We start from the raw sequence: 23,726 nt of genomic DNA, 5'->3' as shown, positions 1-23,726 counted from the left end.
CCTAATCAACTTATTTTTAAGCCTTATTTTGCCATTTTTTTAAGGCCCAAGTGTGGTTATGACTTATGACATATAAATACCCACTTTATTTTTAATATATACAAGCGCATTTTGATAGGTTGCCATATTTATTTTTTGAAATATCATGCCCAACAAATGTGATATATTTCCATACTTTCCAATACCTTGCAGGCCTTAAAGCTATAACTATTGTGAAATAATCTTTAATTTGTTCATAAAATTAGGCTTCAAAATTCAGAAACCTCTTTAATTTTAATTATATTCAAGCCTAATTTTGATAATTTTTTTTAAGCTCTAACTTTTCTGAAAAAAGCCTTATTAAATAATAATAAAAAAAATCATAGCTTCATTATCATATTTTGTCTAAGGCCACCATATGTATTGAGCTGGGTTGCATTTTAGTGGCAACTGGGTGGGCAGTGTGTTGTTCATCATAATATACTTGCTGCAGGTGTTGTATCATGTATGTATGCATTCCTTCTAAATGTTTGTAGAAAGTGTGCTAGCTATTCAATATCCATTTCTTTTCCTTCTGAAAATCCCAAACCTTAAATAATCGTTCAATATATATATTTTATTCTCAAGGTTACAACAAGGAAGAAAATCCAACTTGAAAAGTTACATAGGTTGATTTATTTGACATGTACTTCTTTTTTGGTAAACAAATCACAAGAAGAAGAGAGGGGACATAATGACTTCCTCAAATCTAAACAAACAAGTAATTATTATTAATAAAGAAAAACAAAGCATGAAATTTTGAAAAGCCGGTTATACCAAACACCCCAACGGTCCACAACACATAATCTTCTTGTTGAGCCTTGTAATATGACTACTGTCACTTAGAAACCAAGGCAAGTAAAAGCTCCTTGAAATTCCCCTTCGTGGACTCTTCAATCTTCTTCGACAATTCAACTCCGCCGTATTGACTCTTAAACTCGTCTCTAATGTGCTTCATATCCACTTCGGATCGGGTAACGATCACTCTACCCATCGCCTTCTTCAAGTTGTTATCATTGCTCTTCAAAGCCGAGTCCAACAACTAGGAAAATAAAAGAAAAAAACATTTCATTTTCAAGGCCGACATAATCAAATCAAACAAATTACAAGTAACTTGTTACGCAAGCAAACCTTTGCAAAATATTTATGTGGAACACATAGGCATTGGACTGTCTCCCTCAGCCTCAAATCAACACAACATTCCTAATCAATGAAATATAAGTATTATAACCCCGTTTGAAGAAAAAAAAAAAAAAAAAAAAAAAAAAAAAAAAAAAAAAAAAAAAAAAAAATTGACATTATGTGCTCATTATTATACCTCATCTAGGTACTTGCCAGTCTTCGTCTTGTATTGATCATAGAGTTCCTTGAGATGAGGCTTGCTTCGGGTTGATAGAATCCTAACGACTTCATCATTTTCCATGAGGCTCTTGTTGCCAGCGCTCTTGATGATATCGGCCAGAATATCGGCCTCCTTCGCTGCGGCTGCCTTCGCTGCGTCTGCCTTCGCTGCCGTCCCCTCGTATCTATACGCGCTCACAAGCCCAACCAAGAGCTGTTTCAACACGTAGCATCACTTGTCAGTTTAGGTAAAAAAAAAATGAAATATTGAAGGTATAAATCTTTGGTTAGCCATTCTTTTTCCTCTAAAATTTGTCTGAAAGTGTAATTTTAATTTTTTTTTTCCCTGATTCATTTTGCTTGATCAAAAGTTATCGGATTAAAAACCAACCCAATGATAAAAAGAAAAGAAAAATAGAATATTAAATTTTATACCAAATTTTCACCTTTAAACTACCCCAATAAATTATTTCTTGCGTGATTATGTAAAATCTATAAAATTTAACAAGTTTTCGGTCCCTCGGATATCAGTGGTGTCAAATAATAATATTAAATAAATGGTAATTTAGCAAAATAGCCAATTTAAACGTTGGAAATTGGTAAATAGCCAAGGTTTGTTAAATATTAAGTAAATAGCCAATTTTATATATTTACAAACGTAAATATCAAGTAAATACCCACTGCCATATTAAGTCACGTCATCATTTATGGCTATTTACCTAATATTTACCAAACCTTGGCTATTTAGCAATATCAAACGTTTAAGTTGGCTATTTTTCTAATTTTTTGTTAAATAAATGAGTATATATAACCTTGCGTTGGGGGCCCTTGACATCGTGAGCGACATCTTCCTCGATGGAGTGTTCGTAGAGGGAGTGGTAGGCCTGTCTCATCCCCAAGAGCTCGTCCGAGGATCGGGTGCACGCGATCTCGATCAATAAGTTGTACTTCTCCGGAGTACACTTCTTCGTCACCTTAATCGCCTTCTTCGCCAACTTCGCATCCCTCTCAAAAGGGTGCAATGTCCACATCGCATACGCGCTCTGTCAAAGTTTGCCAATCAGTATTCGACATGTGGCCACCAAATTTTCATTCAATAATTGAACTTAGCTAGGTTGAAGATAGCACAAATTTAAATAAATAAATAATTAACTTGGTAGTACAGCTAAGACACTTTTAGAAAATAATTAAAATAGGTAAATTGGAATTTACATTTGACTGCAAATTGACCAATCAGTAATTGACATGTATCGACTAAATTTTATTCAATAATTGATGTTAAGTTGAAGAGAACGCAAATTTAAGTAAATAAATTAACTTTGTAGTACAGCTAAAAGATTCTTAAAAAAATAATCAAAATAGGTAAATTGGGAATTACATTTTACTGTAAAATAAATATATCATTTCTATAAGAAAATATGATCAATTATTTTACTGTATTACGCAAAAAAAAAAAAAAAAAGACAATCATACGGATATCTATAAATGTATTATTAATCAAATTGAATTAAATAAATAAAAACCTGGAAACGCGAGAACTCCTTTTTGAGGCTTTTGAGCCAGTCAGACTTAACAAGCTCAAAGCTACGCACATCATGCACAAAGAAATTGTGAGCTCCTTTCCTGAATGATTTTATTTCCTCTTGTTTCCATTTTTCCACCCCTTCTACCAACGATTTCTCGTCCACTCCAAGTCCTACATATATATATATATATATACATATATCACGATCTGTATATATACAACATACACATAACATAAACATCATGAGGATTTAAGTTGAAATGAAATCATTACCTGTTAGTGTTAGAGCTCTGGTGACACGTTGAACTTGATCAGAGTCAGCCATTTCGTCTGTGTTTGTGTTTGGATTCAGACTAGTGAGAGAGGTTGTTGTTGTTGAGTTATTAGAGCTGGGAAAAGAGAAGAGAAGACAGACGTAGATTTATATGGCTTCCCGAGGTTATTTCCGTCATTATGTTTGTTTATGGGTATTTTGGTAACTGACATGTTAAATTTGACTGGGGCGGTTTTAGAATAATAGCGCTTTTTAGAAACGGTAGGCCAAATTTAATGGCAGCAGAGTCATTTCCCCGATTTTATTGCGTTACTGTTTTTTGCGAACTGGAAATTATGTTCAAAAAGGTCATTCGTTACAAAAAAGCTACCTTTTCACATTATGCAACCAAATTTATTTACTTTAGTATACGTTTCTTTATTAATTTCTAGATGAAAATTAAAGAATATTTCTGTCTCTTTTTGCAAGTTAGGAATATGAATTTGTTACGATAAGTACTTGATAATTGATATTACCAATCACGCGAGGTGTTTGAGTTAGGTAAATAAATAAAGTAATGAATTTGCAAAATAACCACAATTTATCTAAAATGAGTTCAATAATTAAAATATGTAATAATTTGGTTTTAAAAACTCATTTGACCTTAATATTATTTTTTTAAGTGGTAAATTACTTATAAATAATTTTCAAAAATTTTAATCATAGTGTCAAAATAAATTTGATAACGTAATTTTGACTATTTTATTGAAAAATTAAAACTTTTGCTATTTTACTAATCAATTAATTTTAAATAATTATTATATATAATCTTTCCATATGTATATATATACAGGGGGTCGGCCTTACTTAGCCACATAAGCGCTTGCTCAAGGCCTATGATATTTTGATAAATAATAGGCCCCATTTTATAGTTTTATCTTCTATTTTCACATGTGGGGCCTCATATTTAATGCTTTTTTTTCTCTCTCTCTCAAGTAACAGCCTCCATTAAGTCAATATGTCCTGAAAAAAATTCGTTCTCCCGTATTATAGACAAAAGTGATAAAAACAAATTATAGACCAAAATAATAATAAAAAAGAATCAAAATGCTACGAAATCATTAGATTATAGACCAAAATGATAACAAAAATAGTGATGACTAAAATGCTACAATAAATAGATTATGGATTATTTGCATTAAAATAAATAAAGCTTAATTATTTATTTTTTCTTAAGATCTCATTATGTTTGGCCGGTCCTATATATATATATATATATATATATATATATATATATATATATATATATATATATATAAATAAGGGTGCTAATTAATATGGCTGAAATTAATATATTTTATTTATTTTAAAATACTTATATATATATATATATATATATGCACATAGAAGGGTGCTAATTAATGGCTGAAATTAATATATTTTATTTATTTTAAAATACTTTTAGCATAATCCGTCTGTAAATTATTTGCTAAGTTGAATTTAGATCTTTAATACATCTTAAATTATAATTTTTTGTAAGGTTTTTCTGTCTTCTTGTAGTGGTATTAGACTGGATTTTAATATTAAAAATCTATATATTAACATATATAAATAAAGGTTCTCTATATCGGAATTCAATAGTTTGATGCGAGTACTGTAGTTTATTACGCGGTGATTACTATTAAATAACTTTATACAGTTAGAAAATTTGGAATTAAATAATATTATTACCCGAAAATAATTTTAAGACTGACTAAGTTTATTCAAATCTAAGATTTTCATTCTATCATACGTTTTAGATTTTTTTGATTTATAGTCATTCTGCTTATGTAGCACATTGTTTATATCATTTTTACTCTTACTAATTAGTTAATATAATTTATTTTCGAAATTAATAAATTCTAATTTATTATTCAAAATCCCTAATTATTAGGATCTCAGTTATCTCTCTCTCTATTTTTACGTTCACCCTCTCTCTCTCTCTATCTCTCTCTCTCTCGTCACATTTTTTTAGCCATGGACAAATGTCAAAAACATAAAAAAATGCAGTTAATAATCATCAATAACTGTTAATAGGTTTACACTTTAACTAATAGTCGGTAATAATTGTTAATAGTTTTTGGTAGAAACCTATTAATAGTTATTACTAACTATTAACTGCGAGTTGCTGTTTTTTTTAACCTTCGTTATGGCTAAAAATGTAACGAAGAGAGAGAGAGAGAGAGAGAGAGAGAGAGAGAGAGAGAGAGAGAGAGAGAGAGAGAGAGAGAGAGTATTTAGGTATAGATAAATTATTTTCATCTAATTTATTTTTGGCAAAAAATTAGGGAAAAAAATAAGGGTAATTATGTCTTACTAAAATGTTGGCTATTTCACAATTCTAAGTTTTGAAAAGGTTAGTAAGCTAAAGCGCAAGCTATTTAACTTTTATTAATATTTTATTGTTTGGTATTTAGTTTTTCTTACCAAATCAATTAAGGGCTCTCTAGATATATAGTCATATAAAAACTCAATTTTTTTCATATAACCAATCTTTGGTAAATTTTAAATGAATAGCTACGATATGTTATTAACAAAACAAAAAACGTTATTAGTTGTAAATAATCGTTAATAATTGTAAATAAACCATCAGACTCAAAGGGCATTAGATGAAATGCTAAAAAATTCAAATAATACCACATCATCATAATGACTATTTACTTAAAATTTTAAAAAATTAGTTATTAGCAAGTCTTTGAATTTTAGTGACTTGAGTTACTTATAAATTTGATTAGTTAAAGTCTCCTAAATATTTTTAAATTGACTTGGGGATAGATTGCATTTAAAAAGTTTAAGATTGTTTTGAACCTATGAATAGGAATAAATTAAAACAATATAAGATTAGTAAAAAAAATATTTTTATCTGTTAAACTAGCTCAAAAGCCAAATGTAATTAGGAGCTTATAGCTTATATACGTGCTAAACATATTATTTTCGTCAGTTCTATTCTGTAAACATGCTGATCCAGATGTGTAATAAATGTCAACGACAGAGAAAGAAGAATGTTAATATATATATATATATATATATATATATATATATATATATATATATATATATATATGGTAGTATCATAGCTCACAATAATAATCATATTGTTTATGTCCTCATTCGTATATCGTGCCACCTGTTCAAGATACTTAACAATGCTAATCACAATAGGACCTTAGCTAGACTAATTATTACCAATATAAAACCAAATAGATGACCAAGTAATATCTAAATAAATATTTTTTAAGGTTAAATAATAAACGTTTTAGAATATATTTTTAGATTAAAAAACTTAGACATGCCAGCCTAAAACTTTATCAATCTTTTTAATGGCAAGGGCATAGTCAAAACTATTGGTAAATCTTAACTTTTTACACTTATCATTGGTATTTAATATATCATGCATTGTTTGGATACATGCATAGGTAACAGCATACATATGCATACATATATATATATATATATATATATATATATATATATATATACATATATATGTATGTATGAAGTCTACAAACCTTTTTTTTTATCCAAGCATTAATTCCATGATTTTGAATGACGTAAAAAATTTAAAACTTCCATATATATATACAAGCTAAGCATTTCACTTTTACAGATTATTCAGTCAAATTATAATTACCGTGTTTTAATAGATAATAATTATTCTGATATACATTGATCATCTTTATTTCTTTTCCATCGTGAATATAGATGAATAATTGTAATGACCCGACCGTGACTTGAATAATTAAAGTATGGCCCTCCTTCCCTTTATTTTTATTTTTTTTTGTTTAAGTCATAAATAAATGCCCGCAAAATATCACCATAATTATTATTGACGTAAAAAATCTTTTTGTTTATTTGGTACAGCTCAACGTGAATCACTCGTTATCCTTTTCATTATTCAAATAGTCAGAAGAAATTTTTATATGAATATATGCTTATTATATGAGGACATGAAGTGGCAGAATTTGGACGTGTCTATTACTCCCATACCATATGGCAGTTCTTACTCTTATTATAATGAAACCCTACAAATCTAGTCATAATCTTTCTTTTCAATCTTTGTTATTATAATGAGGATACAGTTGCGTTTGTATGGCATTGGCATAGGCATTGGCATCGAATATGATTGCAAACTTTATAACAAAATCAGTTGGCCATGTGCAAAGTGATATATGTAATATATATACAATATTCACACTTATATGTTCAGACTTACATATCTTTGCATGTTTCACGTGTCTCTTTCTTTGTGGAAAGATGGATATTGAAAAGTAGGTTTATTATTTTATATTATTACTAAAAAAAAAAAGAAAAAAAAACTTTAAAATTTGGATTTTTTTTTTTTAATTTGAGAATTTGAGTGTTCTCCTAACTAATTATTAGTTTCGAAAGATTATCATGCATAATTTTTTCATATTATACAAAACTAAATATGTTTATGATTATTTGCTATTTATTAACGCGGCGTAGATAAAACAATGACTAAATTGCATTTAGAATATACAAGAAAGCTACCACGAAATCTTCATGTTTTAACGTAGTATTAATAAGTGGTCATCAGATGAGTTCGAATCATAATAAAAACCAAAAAAAAAAACTTTACATTTAACAGATGCCACAGTAAAAATTAGTGTGTAGCAAAGTTGAATAGTTGTTGGGTATATAAAACGATAATTTTCCACTATAATAATAGATATATACTAAACCACCTATCTTAATATGATCTCGTTTCTAAGGACATGTACATTATGCGAATGTCAAATTATATATTAGACTATGTTAGATTAAACAACTATGCACACTATAGAATTAAATTAATATAACAAGCCAGGTGTAGATCTAAGAAAACAGACGGAATGGAATATTCAATTCCGTACGTCACAAATTTGATCGTCTCATAAATGGACGTTGAATGTTTCTTGAGCACTGATAATAAACAGATGTCAGCGCATCAGTGGTGTGCCATAGATAGTGAATCTCGCATTTTTCATAGTCGAAACTATCATGTCATCATTGATGGCGCTGATACCGTTCTTAATCATCATTATTGATGTTTCTTGGGCTATGGAAAATAGTGTGTTTACTGTAATTTATAAAAATAAAAATAAAAGAAAAATGAATACTTTTCTAATAATATATTCAAAACAATTTGATGGAATTTGTTTGTTTTTTATTTGCATATTTAATTTGAATGATTTAATAGTTAAAATCTGTAAATATATAATAAATAAGGAATTTAATACAAAATATGGATATCTAAAAAATAATATAAAAATCTGAATAAAACTTAAAAAAAAAAAATCAACCACTTATTAATTATTAGATTATGCTATCTATTTAATTATAAGCGGATGAACGATTTAATGAATTTTTATTTATAGTAGGATCATGTTCTTCTGCGTTGTTGTTGATTTGAGCTAATGTTCTCATTCATTTTGGAGCAATATATAAACCTACCAACCAGCGCACAGTAATGGTGATTGATGAGTTGGAAATCTTTTGCTTTGATTTCTTTCTTCCTTCTTAAGTTAGCCACGACTCGAGCTACATTAAATATTACATGTGTTACTAAGAACATATAATATCATAAATCTAGTTATTAAAAAAGAAATTAACCGTTAAAGGATGTTAGTATATTTTAATTAGTGTAACGTGTTGGCGTTACCTTTCATAGTTTGTTACATTTACGCATTATGGTTTTATTCCAGCTTAAATTGATTAAATTTAGAACTGAAGATGCAACTTTAAAGCCATTAAATCAGATTGTTACCTTGTTTTATAACTCCTTTATTAGAAGTTATATTGACAAGACATGACAATGGAAATTCAAAAAATAATAAGTTAAAAACACCACATAAAAATATAATAATAAAGACAGAGGGGTGATATAGGAATTTCAAAATGTTTGTCCGTTATGATTCAATCATTTACTCGATCAGTCAGAGTCAGGGACACCATACCCACACAGACACAGCACGTGAAACACGAAGAAGGGTATTTTCGTCAGTCAACAGAACTTTAGCGCCATTTTCGTAAAACCAGAAACATAAATTTATAAACAAACTGTTTCACTCAACGAGCGACCATCGACGTTCGATCGAGGCCAGACCAGAGAGGAAAAGAGAAACAAGAAACAGAGCAGAACAGAGTGACAAGGAGAGAGAGAGAGAGAGGAAAAATGTACAATTTCTTAGGAAGGCTTAGCAGTGGTAGCTCTAGCAGCAGTAAATCGCAGAGGAAACATGGAAGTGGTGGCTTGGCTGAGAGTCTCTCGTTTTCAGAGGTCAACCACGGAATGGCTTCTCTCAAAGTCCCTGAGTTCGCTCCTTCTCCGACCGAGGATTGCGATCGCCTCAAAAAATCATTTGACGGTCTCTCTCTCTCTCTCTCTCTCTCTCTCTCTATATATATAATGATTTGTGTGTGTGTCAGCGTGTGTGTGTGTTTTTTTTTTTTTTATATTTTAAATTATTATTGTTATGGTGATAGGATTGGGAACGGACGAGAAAGAGGTGATGATGATATTAGGACACAGAAACGAAAGGCAGAGAAGAAAAATCAGAGAAACCTATCACAAGCTTTATAACGAGTCCCTCATCGACCGTCTTTTCTCCGAACTCTCCGGTGATTTTCGAGTATGTCCTTATTTGTCTCATTTTCCGAATGAGTTTATTCGTACTAAAGAAACAGTTCATTATTATGATCTCGTGAATGAAATTCAGAGAAGTTTTACAATATTGTAGATCATCATGTAATAAGTCAAGTAGGGCCGTTTTGCTGGTTGCTTTGAAGATTATTTTATTCGGATGACACTACACTACCCTTTGGCTCAATTATTAGGAATTGAAAAAGAGACGAACAAATATTATGGTGTCATTTTGGATTATACTAATAAATTATAAGCAATGAATACTTATTTATTTATATTTTTTTATTTGAGGAAAAAAAATTTATTTCTATCTTTGTCATGAAAGTTAGTAATAGACATGACGTAGCTATACTGCTATAATAGATGATTTAGAACTGGATTTATATTTTTTTGTTTGAGGAAAAAAATTTATTTCTATCTTTGTCTTCAAAGTTAGTAATAGACATGACGTAGCTATAGTAGATGATTTAGAACTGGGAGATTTGATCTCTTCAAGCTTTGTTTGGTTAAATTTTAGTTCAACGCAATCGAAAATAAAGGTGGTTTCTAAACCGCATGATATAATGCACCTCCAACTTTTATATTGGCTAAAAAAATACTTAAAATTTCAAGTTCATAAATAATAAACAAACTAGGAATAAAGATTTTTTTTTATTTTATTAATTGTGATATGTAAACACGATGAAACTTTGGTAATTATCTTGTTGTATTTTCGATATGCAATAGAATGCGATAATCTGGTGGACGATCGATCCGGTGGAGAGAGACGTGAAGATGGTTCACGAAGCCGTGAAGATGGGCAAGAATGGCATCAAGTACCTCAAAATCATCGTCGAGATTGCTTGTGCATCGTCTCCGCACCATTTGATTGCGGTTAGAAAAGCTTATTGCTCACTTTACGATCGTTCCCTAGAAGAAGACGTAATCTCCAACGTTTCTTCTTCCTCAAGAAAGGTATAAAAACTTGAGCTTGTTGAATTATTTGTCGATGAACTTCGGGCTCATCCATGCAAAACCATCTTGAATTTGGAAGATTTGGTACATTTGGAATGATAGTTACGTTTCGAATTGAAGTTATATGATAGAAAATGAAAATTCCAAGGATAATGATTATTTGAAGGAGGAACACGTACAAATTTATTTGGATTATGATTTTGAGAGAAAAAGAAAGTAGGAACACGTACAAATTTATTTGGATTATGATTTTGACTCGTTTTTAAAAGGAAAATGAAATCTCAATTTTTCGATATACATTTTCCCTCAAATTTTCATTAAGTTCCATTTTTCCTCAATCTGAACACGGCAGCGGAAATACTATGGATTCTCATTTTCTCCCCTCGTATTTTTCGAGTTCCAAAAATACTTTCGAAGATGTTGGAAATTTAAGATTTGATACCGTGTTGGCTCGTGAAATGTTTATTATTTGGCAGCTGCTAGTAGGTCTTGTGAGCTCTTACAGGTACGACAGAGAGGTGGTCGATGCAGGGCTTGCAGAATCCGAGGCCGCGCTGCTACACGAAGCCATCAATGGAGCGAAGCATTTGGACCATGACCATGTTGTGTGGATACTCGCCACAAGGAATGTGTATCAGCTTCGAGCCACTTTTGAACATTACACGAAAAACTTTGGGAACTCGATCGACAAGGTATAAAATAGATATATACCTTCTATTTATTTTTCGTTGGCCCGAAAAATTAATTAATTTGGAAGTGTACGTGGACAGGATATTAAGAGCCATGGGAGCGGCGAATTGAGCTCTCTATTGAGAGCGGTTGTTTGTTGTTTGGAAACGCCTGAGAAACATTTTGCCAAGGTAACTTCCGACCATGCTAAACGAAATTAGAACTCAAGTACTTCTTTTCCTTTTATTAGACTATATGGATTTTTTTTTTTGCGGTTAGATTTTAGAGCATGTTCTCAAATTGCATCTTTCTTGTTGCCAAACCAAACCCATCTTCGGCCTGATTATTAATTTCCATTTGAGAGAACAATTGAAAAAAAAAATTTATCTTGCCTCGTTTGTTGAATTTCATATTACTGAGCCTATATCTTCTTCAGCCAACTTTGATTCGGCAATCCAAAAACTGAAGACTTTGCATTCAGGAAGTCTACATATTACCTTGGAAATTAGAATGATGAATTAACACAACATTATTCATAATAATACCAACAACAAAAAAAAAAAAATTCAATTTTGACGTATCTCCAATAGGACCCAAATGTCATAATTATCGTTCTAAGTTGGAATATTGCGGTTAACCTGAAACTGACTTGTTTCTTGTATCATCATCACCAGGTGATTAGGGAGTCCATTGTTGGGCTAGGAACAGACGAAAATGCTCTATCCAGGGCAATCGTCACCAGAGCTGAAATAGATACAGTGAAAATTAAAGAGCAATATCAACTACTCTACAAAACTAGCGTCGAGGCCGATGTGATCGGTGACACGTCCGGAGATTATAAAGACTTCTTGTTGACCTTGCTCGGAGAAAGAATCTGACTCATTCAATGCACAATAACCCTGTGTTCCATTTGCATATATTTTGGACAACAATTGGAATAATAAACAGCTCTAATGGCTGTGTGAAACAGAAACTAATGGTGAGAGCTTTTCAGTTGTGTAATTTGTAAAGGATGTTAAAAGGTTTGCGCTATTTTCACCTGAAAAAAAAAAAAAAAAAAACCTCTTGGTTGTTATTTTATTTTTATTATTGACATATAAAACTCGTGACCAACAGATCTGGACTCTTGAAAATTCATGTTCTTATAGTCAACCGGTATTTTACATATTTTCCCTTTTTCTCCTATTTAGAAACAAAAACTGAGAAATTAGTAATATGTTCTTACTTGTGCATCAATAAATGACAAACTATGCACTGTAGCTCATTCACTTCACGTATCAGAAGGCTCATTTACCTCACAAGGCCATTTGAATATCCACATTCACAACTAATTCATTTCACTATCTCACGGCCGATCAAGAATTTAAGATTCTTCTCGGCTCTCATGTGAAAAACTCAAAACGATCAAAATCAACCACACTTCTACCAACAAAACAACGGTTTCCTTTCTTCCTAATGTAGACTCGGAACCTTCATTTCTTTTGACAGTGTTGCAGTACTTGATCGAACTAGAGCAAAACCCCATACAGTTCTTCAATTCCAAAAAAAAAAAAATTATAATTGCTGCTCAGGATTCCTCTAGCCGGTTTGTGAATATAGTTTGTTACGGTATCTAAGGACATAATGATAATACAAGTGTGACTAGTAGTGAGGTCTCATAGAGGCTAGCTCATTCCAGGAAGTAGAGAGATCTAAAGTTCCGGGGACACATTATCGAAGGCGTGAATGAAAACCGGTTTGGATTGATGATTAAGATTATAAATGAGTGTCTAAAATAGCCAAAATGATTTTATCCAAGTATTTACTTCGTTTCAATTTCTGCAGTACTTTTAAAACAAACAAGCACAAGACTAACACAGTTTGATCAACAACACTCTTAACCTAAAGAAATTCGAGAAACAATGAAATCTCAAATTACGTACAGTACAGAGAAGCAGAGCATCAGAATCCGATCTCCTTGTGCGGCGAGGAGTAGTAATGTGCCTCGAGCTCCTTGAGCCCCGCGGCGGCTTCATCGCCGAGGCGAGCGAGGATGCGATCGGAGCTCTCCTGGTGGCGATCGAGCTCGGCGGAGCGGTGGTCGACGTGGTCGTTGAGGGAGGCGAATCCGGCGAAGATGGCGGTGTGTTTGAGCTCGGAGACGAGGTTGAGGAGCGAATCGGCCGCCTGAGCCATCCTCGCGGCGCGCATCTCCATCATGAAGGACTCCTGAGAGTTCCTCACGGGAGGCTCGTTAACCCTAGACGCGCTCACCAGGTGGCTGAAGTTGTCCACGATGTTTCCGATGTCCGATTCGACTCTCTGCATCAGAACCTTCTGCTTCTGCGCCGCCGATGCCGCCGCCGCCGCCGTCGGACCTCCGCCGCCGATCCCGCCTTTGTTCATCGCTTCTCTGTTTGTTTGTTGGTGGAGTGACGTGGCAGATTGGAAGCAATGGGATAGAGCTTTGCTAATTTGGGCCAAGTTGGGCTCTCATAATTAATAAACGGGCTGGATCGTCCGAGAGAATTGGACCATGGTTACTACTTACTACTGAATTCATAAAATAACTTTTATTCTAAATAAAATTATAAACATTAGGATAAAGTTAAATTAATATGTAAACATAAAATAAAAAACCATGAGCATATACGAATTAAATAAATTTTTATACGGTTTAAAAAAGAGCTTATATAATTTAAAATTCATAACATTAACGAATTATGATAGTCACTATTTCAAAAGATTAAATTTGAAAATTCTATATGCCATATAATTTCTCCAAAAATACATCACCATTTAGTTAAAGTTTTTGTCATCAAATTTTTAATGCAAAATTTCTTAATGTCTCATAAGTCCTCATACATTTCGGAGAATATTATTTATAAATTTTATGATGATGTCACATATTGCCTAAAAATTAATCATGGCCGAGTGTCTGAATTTTTACATCCTCTTAATTTGTTGAGACTGGAGTTGCGAAACTCAAATTTATAATTTGAAAATAAAATTAAATAGTTTATCCTATGAGATAATTAAAAGTTTATTTTATTTAATTATGCTTACAAATTATTCTTATACATAATTACAACAAATTTATAAAACAAACTATATCAAACACAATTTTTGGTATTATTACGCTATTGTTCATGAATTTTTTTTCCGGATATTTTAGATCATATTTTATTTTTTATTTATTTTTTTAATATACAAAAGGTATTGGAATTAATGGAAAGGTTGTAATTTAGCCAGAATTAAAGTACTGTTCGAGCTGGAACATTCTTGTCTTTGGAACTAAAATTCCGGCTCAAAAGCCGGAATGAAATTCCAAGGATTTTCAAAAGCTTAACTAAACGCTAGCTTGATGTATGATAACATTGAGCGTACTCAAATCATGAGAATTCTGCTTCAATTGTTTTCAAGCACTGACAATCGTAGCTGTCCATTTGGTTTGAGCCCATATTTTAATCTATCTTTCTGCAGCAACTACCATGTAACAATATCTACTAGCACACATTACAAAAAGTTAAGAACATATTAAAAACAATCAAAGGCACAAAATACGAGGTACACTAGTTATATTATTCAAAATATTAAATAATTAAAGCCATCAAAATTTGAAAATTTACTAAATAATCAATTTTTGTAAATTTTAAGTAAATAATGTGATGTAAAATTATTTGGACGTTTTTAGCATTGCATTTATGCCACTGGAATCTGATGATTTATTCATAATTATATTTTTTGTAATTTGCTAATAATATCTCAAGATCATTTATTTAAATTTACCAAAAAAAAAAAATTATCAATTTTCATATGGATTAAACAGTTATGATCAAAATGATCGCAAATGGTTCACATGGTCACATATGCAACTAGCAAAATTTTATAGATTTCGTCTAGCTATATGCTTGAAGATTGATAAATGTGGAGCCACAAGAACCATTGGCATATTTTTGAATTCTGACAACATGTACAAACTGAAAAGATTAAAAACAATATTGCTTTGGTCAATGCATATGCATATCATAATTATGATGAACTAGGTTTCAAAGACAGAATCAATGAGCTAAACTACAAGCATAATGGAATCTAGAGTTTGCAACTTATCTCTCATTACACTTAGGATACCTTTTTTTTAATTTTTTTTTTTATGGAAGTGGGAGCAGTCGATTTTCAACGGTTAATCATCCATGATGTCAACGTAATATAATGAATCAATGATCATGATAATCCAGATACATTCGAAGGATATTTGGGAGCTAATTAAAATGACACCATGTTGAGTGATATTTGGTTTAGCATCAAGCGTAACTCATGCATATCAGTGTATGTAAATGTGCATGTGCATGAGCCATGCGTTCAATAATAAAATGCCAATATTATGTCCGGATATCCCCCATATTGAAGAAGAAGAAAAAAGAGTGTAGCTCATATGATGAGTGTTTCGAGACCTTGTTAAAAACTTATAACTTGCACTAAAGTAAGAGATATTTGACATTTTAAGCGAAATGGTTAAAAACATGCGTTGCGCAGCGTCCCACTATCTTAATATTTGTAGCCTTTTAGGTGGGTTTTTTTTTTTTTTTGAAAAAGTGCCTTTTAGGTGGGTGGTGGGTGAGTGATAAGAAGAAAAAAATTATATCAAATTCGTTGGGAAGCTTCTATCTAATTGCTGGTTAGGTTGTTGAATAACCACAAATAATGTAGGCAATGGCGTTGGGAAGCTAGATATGGGCTTAAAGCTTAATCACGTAGGCATGAAGTCCCATCACTTGATTAGATCTCTAATATTTCTTCATTATTACATATTTAATTCAAAATCCGATTTTATTTTTATTACTACATATGAGGACAGTGACAGTTATCAATACATCATGTGTAAGATTCTTCACACTTATAATTAAGCTATAAATCCTCATCAAACAGCAACTAATTATTTTATTTAACAAAAGATTTCACACATTTAATGAATATTTTTCATAGAACTTTTGTTAATGATTCTAGCCCAATATTAAAAGTTCTTAATGAGTTTTACTAATCTCCAGAGCCGGTCCAACGCAATTGAGGGTTATAAGCAAAATTAAAAATTAGACCTCTTAAAAAAATTATATTTATAAAAAAATTGATCAATATTACATGTCCGATCAAATTATGCACTTTTGATATTACGAAAAGAGTATTTTTTAGTTTTTTATTTTTAAAATTTTGAGGCCTTAAACGTGAGTCTCGTCAAGGGCAAGGACTGCCCCTGCTAGGACTCAACAATACTATTCACGAGTTCATTGGTTATTTGATGGTTAAATAATGAGCTTTTGAGGAGAAAAGATCCATTGATAGTTAGAAATAAACAAGTTAATCTATTAAATTTTTAACTAACTTTTCTTTTGTAGATCGATTTTAAAAGAAATAGAACCTTGTGTTTTGTCTAGTGAAACGATCAATCGACCAACTTAGTTTCTACGAATTACATAATATAAATATGTGTGTGATGATATCCACGTTACACATAGAGCTTTTGCAATAGAGGGACTACACTAGAGCGTGATGCATAAATTTTAACGATCATCATCAGTAAAAGAAGTGACCTAACTAAAGTACTAGAAAAAAAATACCGGATAAATGAAAAAGCTCATGCAACATTAGGTATAGTAATTAATTTTTTAATTTCAAGTTCTATTATACAAATTAAAAAAATAGTCTATAATCTTACAAAAAAAAAAAATATTTTTCTGGGGTTGAAACTATTTAGTAATTCATTGTAATTCTTTAAAATATTTAGTTAGACAATTTTAATAGTAAGACAATCATTCATAAGTTTTTTAAAAAAATGAGTGAATGTAGACTAAATATTAAACTTATGCCCATTATGCCGACCCGATAGTAAGACAATTATTATTATTTTTTTTTTAATTTTGCCGAGAATACAATCACTCATTTAGTTAGACACCATATCACATATATTTTCGCAAGTCAACCCTAAATTAATGATAAATTTAACATGTTTATACATTATTATTTTAAAATTTATACATTATACATTTATACGCGTCAACCCTAAAAATTTTAGTATTTTTTATATTTTGAGCCCAAATTTATGTAATTTTTTCAAATTTCCCCCCTAACTTGAATTTTTACCCGTGTTTACTATGAAATACCAAGATACCCTTTGCTCACTTCTTCCTAATAAAATCAAATAATCTTTTACGATATTAATTAACATAAAACTGTCATAATTTATTTTATAATGTTCGTAGATGAGAAAATCTTCAAATATGAATTAAAATACTTTAGAAAAATGTTTAACAAGTTATGACTACATAGAAAGAAGTCATAAAAAATATGTCGGCCATGAATTTATGATAGAAGAAGTAGGACCTAAGACTCAGGGATCACTGTATCATTGACTTCTGAGCTTGTAGTTAATATTTTCCGAATATTAATCGAACCATTGCATCCTTCATTGAATTTGAAAACAAAAGAAAGAAAAAAAATTCTCTTTTCTCAAAAAAGAAGAAAAAAGAAAAAGAAATAATTATCTAAAAAATTGCTCTTCAACAATATAATTATGGTAATTTAGCAAAATAGCCAACTTAAACTTTGGGAATTGCTAAATAGCCAAAGTTTGATAAATATTAAGTAAATAACCAATTTTATATATTTACAAACGTAAATACTAAGTAAATAACCACTATCATATTAAGACACGTCATCATTTATAGCTATTTACTTAATATTTAACAAATCTTGGCTATTTAGCAATATCAAACGTTTAAGTTGGCTATTTTTCTAATTTTTTGATATAATTATATATTGTAAAACCAATTAGCGAAATAATACCTTAACAATTTTATAATTGTAATATTTTAGTCCCTAATTTTTTTTAACATGAAGTTCAGGTCTATAAATATGTTTACGTTTTAAGAATTTATTGCAACTAATCATTTCACTGGCTTTTTTGAAGATTTTAGCCTAAATTTTATTTTATTAAAAAATAGTCCATCAATATTCAATAAATTAAATTAACTAAAAAATAACTATTTTCCAATAAAATAAGAATTGAGATACTTTTTAAAAAGAAACATGAGCTATTGTGCTGATAGACTAATTGCCCTTACAAATTTTTTAGTGTTGAATTCCCTGAAATAAAATAACCCAAAAAACCATAAAACTAATCAAACCATTTAAAACTCACAATGCTCATACAAAAAAAAAAAAAAAAAAAAAAAAAAAAAAAAAAAAAAAAAAAACAAAAAACAAAAAACAAAAAACAAAAAACATATGAGCCAAACGATCATTAACTTAATTTCCTCTTTTATAAATTCAACTACCCAACCAATTGTTTTCCGTGTGCTAATCAATTACTATGTTCAAAATCTTTTTTATTATTAAAATATAATATCTATTGGGGGGATTTTATCAGTCTGTTTGTTTCAACTTTCAAATTCAATAGTCATATAATATATTTACAAAATATATATTCAAGCAGTCAAGCTTACCTTTATTAGTGAGAAATATAACTTTTTTATATTTTATTCCAAAAAATCTTATAAATCACTCTAAATACATAGAGACAACATTGATATCCATAAATATGTGGGTGTACATGCTCAGTAGCCTGGCCGTGGCGTCTATCGCCGCCGTAGTCTGCAAAAAAATCATCGTAACAACGATGACGTCATCACCAAGCGATCAAAAGAACACTGAAGCCCTAAAATCATTCCCATGGAGGACTCGCATAGTCCTCACCTTCCTCTCGATCGCCACCGACTCATGTCGCCGCCGCGACGGAACGATGAATCGCCGCTTCCTCCGCCTCTTTGAAATCCGATCCCCTGCCCGCGCCGGAAAAGTCGTCTCCTCCGCCGACCACATCGTCGACGAATCCCGAAACCTCTGGATCAGAGTCTTCACTCCCAACGAATCTCCGGCGGAAAAGCTTCCGGTGATTCTCTTCTTCCACGGCGGCGGATTCGCCTTCCTCAGCGCCGACTCCTTCGCCTACGACGCCGTGTGCCGAAAATTCGCCGCCACGGTTCCGGCGATCGTCGCCTCCGTGAACTACCGCCTCTCGCCGGAGCACAAATTCCCGAGCCAGTACGACGACGGTTTCGACGCCCTCGCTTTCCTCGAGAACGGCCTCCTCGGATCCAACGCCGATCTCTCCCGGTGCTTCCTCGCCGGAGACAGCGCCGGAGCGAACCTCGCGCACCACGTGGCGGTCCGCGCGTGCGGCGAGGAAGGCTGGAATCGGCTCGAGCGCGTGAGAGTAAAAGGAGTAGTTGCGATTCAGCCGTTCTTCGGCGGCGAAGAGCGTACAGAGGCGGAGATTCGGCTGAGCCACGCGCCGGTTGTGAACGTGGAGCGCACGGACTGGATGTGGCGGGCTTTCTTGCCGGAGGGCGCGAGTAGGGACCACGCGGCCGCGAACGTGTGTGGGCCCCAGGGCGAGGATATTTCGGGAATTCGGGATTATCCGAAGACGATGGTTGTGGTTGGCGGGAAAGACCCGCTCCAGGATTGGCAGCGGCGATATTACACGTGGCTTATCTCCGCCGGGAAAGAGGCTGTGCTGCTTGAATATCCCGACGCGATTCACGCGTTTTATATCTTCCCGGAGATTCCTCAGTCGAAACAACTGCTTCTTCAGATCAAGGACTTTATTCAGTCACCGTCGTCCTCGTAGATTGACTTTTCCCAACCACCCAACATTGTATTGCCACTCTAATAAATGTGTTTTTGAGTTATTTTTTTATTTTTATTTATATTTATTTATGTAGTTTTATTTAGTGGTTCAGGTACAAGGTGAAATTTGCATGGTTTGATTTGGTTGGTTTGAGAAGTACTTGTGGCCAGGATTTATTCGTTCATCCATCCAAAACACAACTACACAAGTACTGTTAGCAAGAGACGTAACTTCACTGAAACTTTAATTTTTATTAGTTTTTTAATCATCGATTTTAAATTTTTAAAGGGTGAACTAAATGTATAGTCTAATTAACTTATTTTATGTAAAAAATTAGCTTTAATATGGTTTTATTTAGGAGAAGAGCTAACTTTAAACCATAATATTTTAGTATTCCCAAAATACCCATGATCTAAAACTAAAACCTAAACTAAATTATCCAAACATAATCTAACCAAAATTAAACAAAAACCTATAAAAACATTCACAAGGTCACCAATCTTCAAATTGCCTTCAGATTTTCGAATCCAGAGAAAAGCATTTGTCTCTCTCATTATGGTTGTGGTTACTATTGCTAATCGTAGTAATTAATATTACTAACTGTAATGATCTATATATAAAGTAATGGTTATCAATATTAAGTTTCATGAAGATGTTGATGAGCCTAAAACTAAATGCTCAAAGATTTTTGCGCACGCCCTTGAGAGACTAAAGTTAAAAGGGAAAATATGATCCTTCAACTCCATCTTGATGGATTCCCTTGCACATATATAGAGGTCAATGTCGGGCGATGAAAGTTAGTTACAGTTAGGTACGAAGCCAAGAATTTAAATTAGAGGAGACTAATATGCAAAAAAAAAAAAAAATTAGAAGAGATGATTCGAAAATTTTAAGGGTAAAAAATCGAGGAGAGGCTATAGCTCTCCCAGGCTTATACTGGCTTCATGCTTGCTTGAAGTACACTGATGGAAAGTGGATATTCTCAAAGAGATCGATCGCATTTTTAGTCTTTTTTAGTGTTTCTTTGGATGTCCCTCCAATAAAAAATAAAACATATTATTGTTATTTTATTTAATTAATAATTTACATTTATTTAAAAATAAATGAAAATAAAAAAATTAGCTTATTTTGATTGCAGGAACACCAAATTAGATACAAAAAAAATAAAAAAAAATGAAGATCTAGATTCAAACTAATACATAAATTTTTGGATACAAGGATAAAGCCACGCAGGGCATTCATCAAACTGAAAATCGGAGAAACAATTTAAACGAGTCTTGGCCACACAGTTAGCAGCCCCGTTGCAGCCTCTCGGGATCCACTTGCACAGCCCCGGCGTTCCGAACCTCTTAGAGAGCTCAATAATGTCATGAATAATCGGCCCCTGCAGCCCGTTGACTAGCTCTCCCGACACCAGCTGAGACGCACGCAAACAATCGGTCTCGACGGAGGACACTCGCCACCCCTTGGCAAGGGCTAGGCCAAGCCCCCACCGGAGTGCCACACACTCAGCTGTCAAGGCTGAGTCGACGTAGCCAATCGAGGAGGCCGCCCCACCAATCACCTCGCCTTCATGGTTCCGAACAACCCCGCCCACTGCAGCAGCGCCGGAGCGCGCATCCCACGCCGCGTCGATGAGTTTGAGATCTCCTGGGCTCGGGCCAATCCACGTCTTCTGCTGCGACGGCCTTACAGCCCCGGGCGCCTCCAAGCTCACCACCCCCTTCTGAAAGCTCGCGAACCAGTTAGCCACGTCATCGACCCATGCTTCCGGCGCCTTAACCATATTCTCGAACAGCCTGAGATTCCGGTCGGACCACGCAGCCCAAACCAACCCGCAAAAGAGTTCGAGGTCACTCTACGACAAGCTCCCCATCGCATGCAAACAAATATCTCGGAATGGCATCGCCCCCGCTTTCTCGACCCATTTTTGGAGCAGCGAGCTCCTCCAAATGGCATATGCGCGTTCACACTCCCAAATCGCGTGGAGAGCGTTCTCCGGGAGCGCTCCACAAAAAGCATAAAAAGGGAGGCAATCAACCCCTCTTCTCCTCAGACAGCCGTAGGGGTCGGGAGAGCTTCAAACCACGCTCTCCAAACCACATGTTTCACCTTCGGCGGGATTTGGAAGCCCCACATCCTCTTCCACCATCGGGGCTCCTCACTGGCCGAACAAGATGGCTCCCGGCACAGCGCCCAGATCTCGCAAGATGATAGCCGGAGCGCACTGAATAGTTTCCATCTTCTTCAAAGTGCCAAACAAGCCTATCTCGAGAGCACTCTTCTCCAAGCGGAATCTTCACTATTTGCTTGGCGTCATAGGGGAGGAAGATAGCCTCAATAATATCATGGTTCCACCGGCCTTCCTTCATCAGATCAGCCACTCGCCAAGGAAACCCGTCATCCGGCTCCTCCGAGATCACTAAGAGGGCCCCCGCTCTCGGGATCCAAGGCTGCGAAAAGGCTCTGAAATTACCTTCCCCGACTTGCCATCGGATTCCTTGTCGGACAAGGTCACGCCCCCGACACAAGCTCTTGCACAAGAAGGAGAAGTGACTTTGACAAGCGAAATCAATCACCGATCCAAAAGGGAAGTATTTAGCTTTGAGAATCCGGGCCATCAAGCATTCCGGGTGTTGGATTATGCGCCACGTGAGGCGACCGATGAGCGCTCGGTTGAAGTCACCAAGATCCTTGAAACCCAAACCTCTCTCTCCTTTAGGCCTAGCGATGAGCTCCCATCGTTTCCAAAAAATCTTCCGCTTATCCTCCGAGCCTCCCCACCAAAACCGGGCTATAAGACCATGGAGGTCATTGATGACGGTGGATGGAATTTTGAAGAGGCTCATCATATACGTGGGGATCGCTTGGACTACCGCCTTCACAAGGACCTCACGGCCTCCCGCCGAAAAGATCCTAGCACGCCACGCCCGGAGCTGCTTGTGCACACGGTTTGTAAGAGTGCTAAACACCGCCATCTTGTTCCTTCCCACGTGAGTCGGAAGCCCGAGGTAGCTTTCAAGCTCCTCCACCAAGGAAACACCGATAATATTGGAGAGTAGGGCAGCCTCGACCACCGATGTATTACGGGAGCAACACATTATCGATTTGTCCAAGTTCACCATTTGCCCCGATCCCCTCTCGTAAGTTACCAAAAGATCCCGAATCGCTTGGCACGAAGCTTCGCTTGCGTCGCAAAAGAGGAGGCTATCGTCCGCAAATAAGAGGTGTGTCACCGAAGGCGCCGCGGCCTACAAGCAAACCCCTTCAAGAGACCCAATCTCTCTTGGCCACGAATGAGCGCGGATAGCCCATCCGCACACATGAGGAAAAGGTAGGGGGAGAGAGGAGCTTCTTCCCTAAAAAAAAAAACTAATACATAAATTTATTGTCAATCTCGTTGTTGGTATTTATGATCCCGAAAATCCAAAATATTGTTACGTAATTTATATTCCACGCCACTGATTAGAATTCTTATCCTCGTCAATCAATAATTATTTTTTAGAGATCTAATGTTATTTATATTGATAAGATTTCTCTTATTGGCTACATTGTTGATGAGATATTACTGGGGGCTACCAACCGTTGACCTTAGTCAAGTACACCATCTTCCACA

General features: G+C 34.1%; 4 protein-coding genes across 5 annotated transcripts; 2 read left to right on the top strand and 2 right to left on the bottom strand.

The window, feature by feature from the left end:
* Nucleotides 1-569: 569 nt before the first annotated feature.
* Nucleotides 570-3,315, bottom strand: LOC149379536 (annexin D4-like). Its single transcript, XM_089602251.1, has 6 exons — nt 3,158-3,315; nt 2,883-3,055; nt 2,172-2,402; nt 1,337-1,573; nt 1,150-1,221; nt 570-1,060 (listed from the first exon to the last, which is right to left on the bottom strand). The coding sequence occupies exons 1-6, from the start codon at nt 3,207-3,209 to the stop codon at nt 857-859; spliced, it is 969 nt and encodes a 322-aa protein (XP_089458377.1). The 5' UTR covers nt 3,210-3,315; the 3' UTR covers nt 570-856.
* Nucleotides 3,316-9,219: 5,904 nt separating this feature from the next.
* Nucleotides 9,220-12,610, top strand: LOC149379535 (annexin D3-like). Its single transcript, XM_089603303.1, has 6 exons — nt 9,220-9,544; nt 9,663-9,808; nt 10,549-10,776; nt 11,253-11,468; nt 11,547-11,636; nt 12,120-12,610. The coding sequence occupies exons 1-6, from the start codon at nt 9,352-9,354 to the stop codon at nt 12,321-12,323; spliced, it is 1,077 nt and encodes a 358-aa protein (XP_089459429.1). The 5' UTR covers nt 9,220-9,351; the 3' UTR covers nt 12,324-12,610.
* LOC149379534 (mediator of RNA polymerase II transcription subunit 22b-like) lies at nt 12,057-13,905 on the bottom strand. Of its 2 annotated transcripts, none has more exons than XM_089603304.1 (2): nt 13,368-13,905; nt 12,057-12,189 (listed from the first exon to the last, which is right to left on the bottom strand). In XM_089603304.1, the coding sequence occupies exon 1, from the start codon at nt 13,828-13,830 to the stop codon at nt 13,387-13,389; it is 444 nt and encodes a 147-aa protein (XP_089459430.1). In that variant the 5' UTR covers nt 13,831-13,905; the 3' UTR covers nt 12,057-12,189; nt 13,368-13,386. The 2 variants fall into 2 exon arrangements, with proteins under 2 accessions (XP_089459430.1, XP_089459431.1); XM_089603305.1 differs by lacking the exon at nt 12,057-12,189 and adding an exon at nt 12,391-12,484.
* A 5,018-nt stretch (nt 13,906-18,923) lies between these two features.
* On the top strand, nt 18,924-20,213 carry CXE18 (carboxyesterase 18). The gene has a single exon (XM_089602224.1). The coding sequence runs from the start codon at nt 19,019-19,021 to the stop codon at nt 20,108-20,110; it is 1,092 nt and encodes a 363-aa protein (XP_089458350.1). The 5' UTR covers nt 18,924-19,018; the 3' UTR covers nt 20,111-20,213.
* Nucleotides 20,214-23,726: the final 3,513 nt, after the last annotated feature.

Source organism: Urtica dioica, chromosome 12 (assembly GCF_054948205.1).
Source record: "Urtica dioica subsp. dioica isolate 48M chromosome 12, U.dioica_male_clone48M_v1_H2, whole genome shotgun sequence".
Classification (NCBI taxonomy): domain Eukaryota; kingdom Viridiplantae; phylum Streptophyta; class Magnoliopsida; order Rosales; family Urticaceae; genus Urtica; species Urtica dioica.
This window is presented reverse-complemented; position numbering and strand designations above follow the sequence as displayed.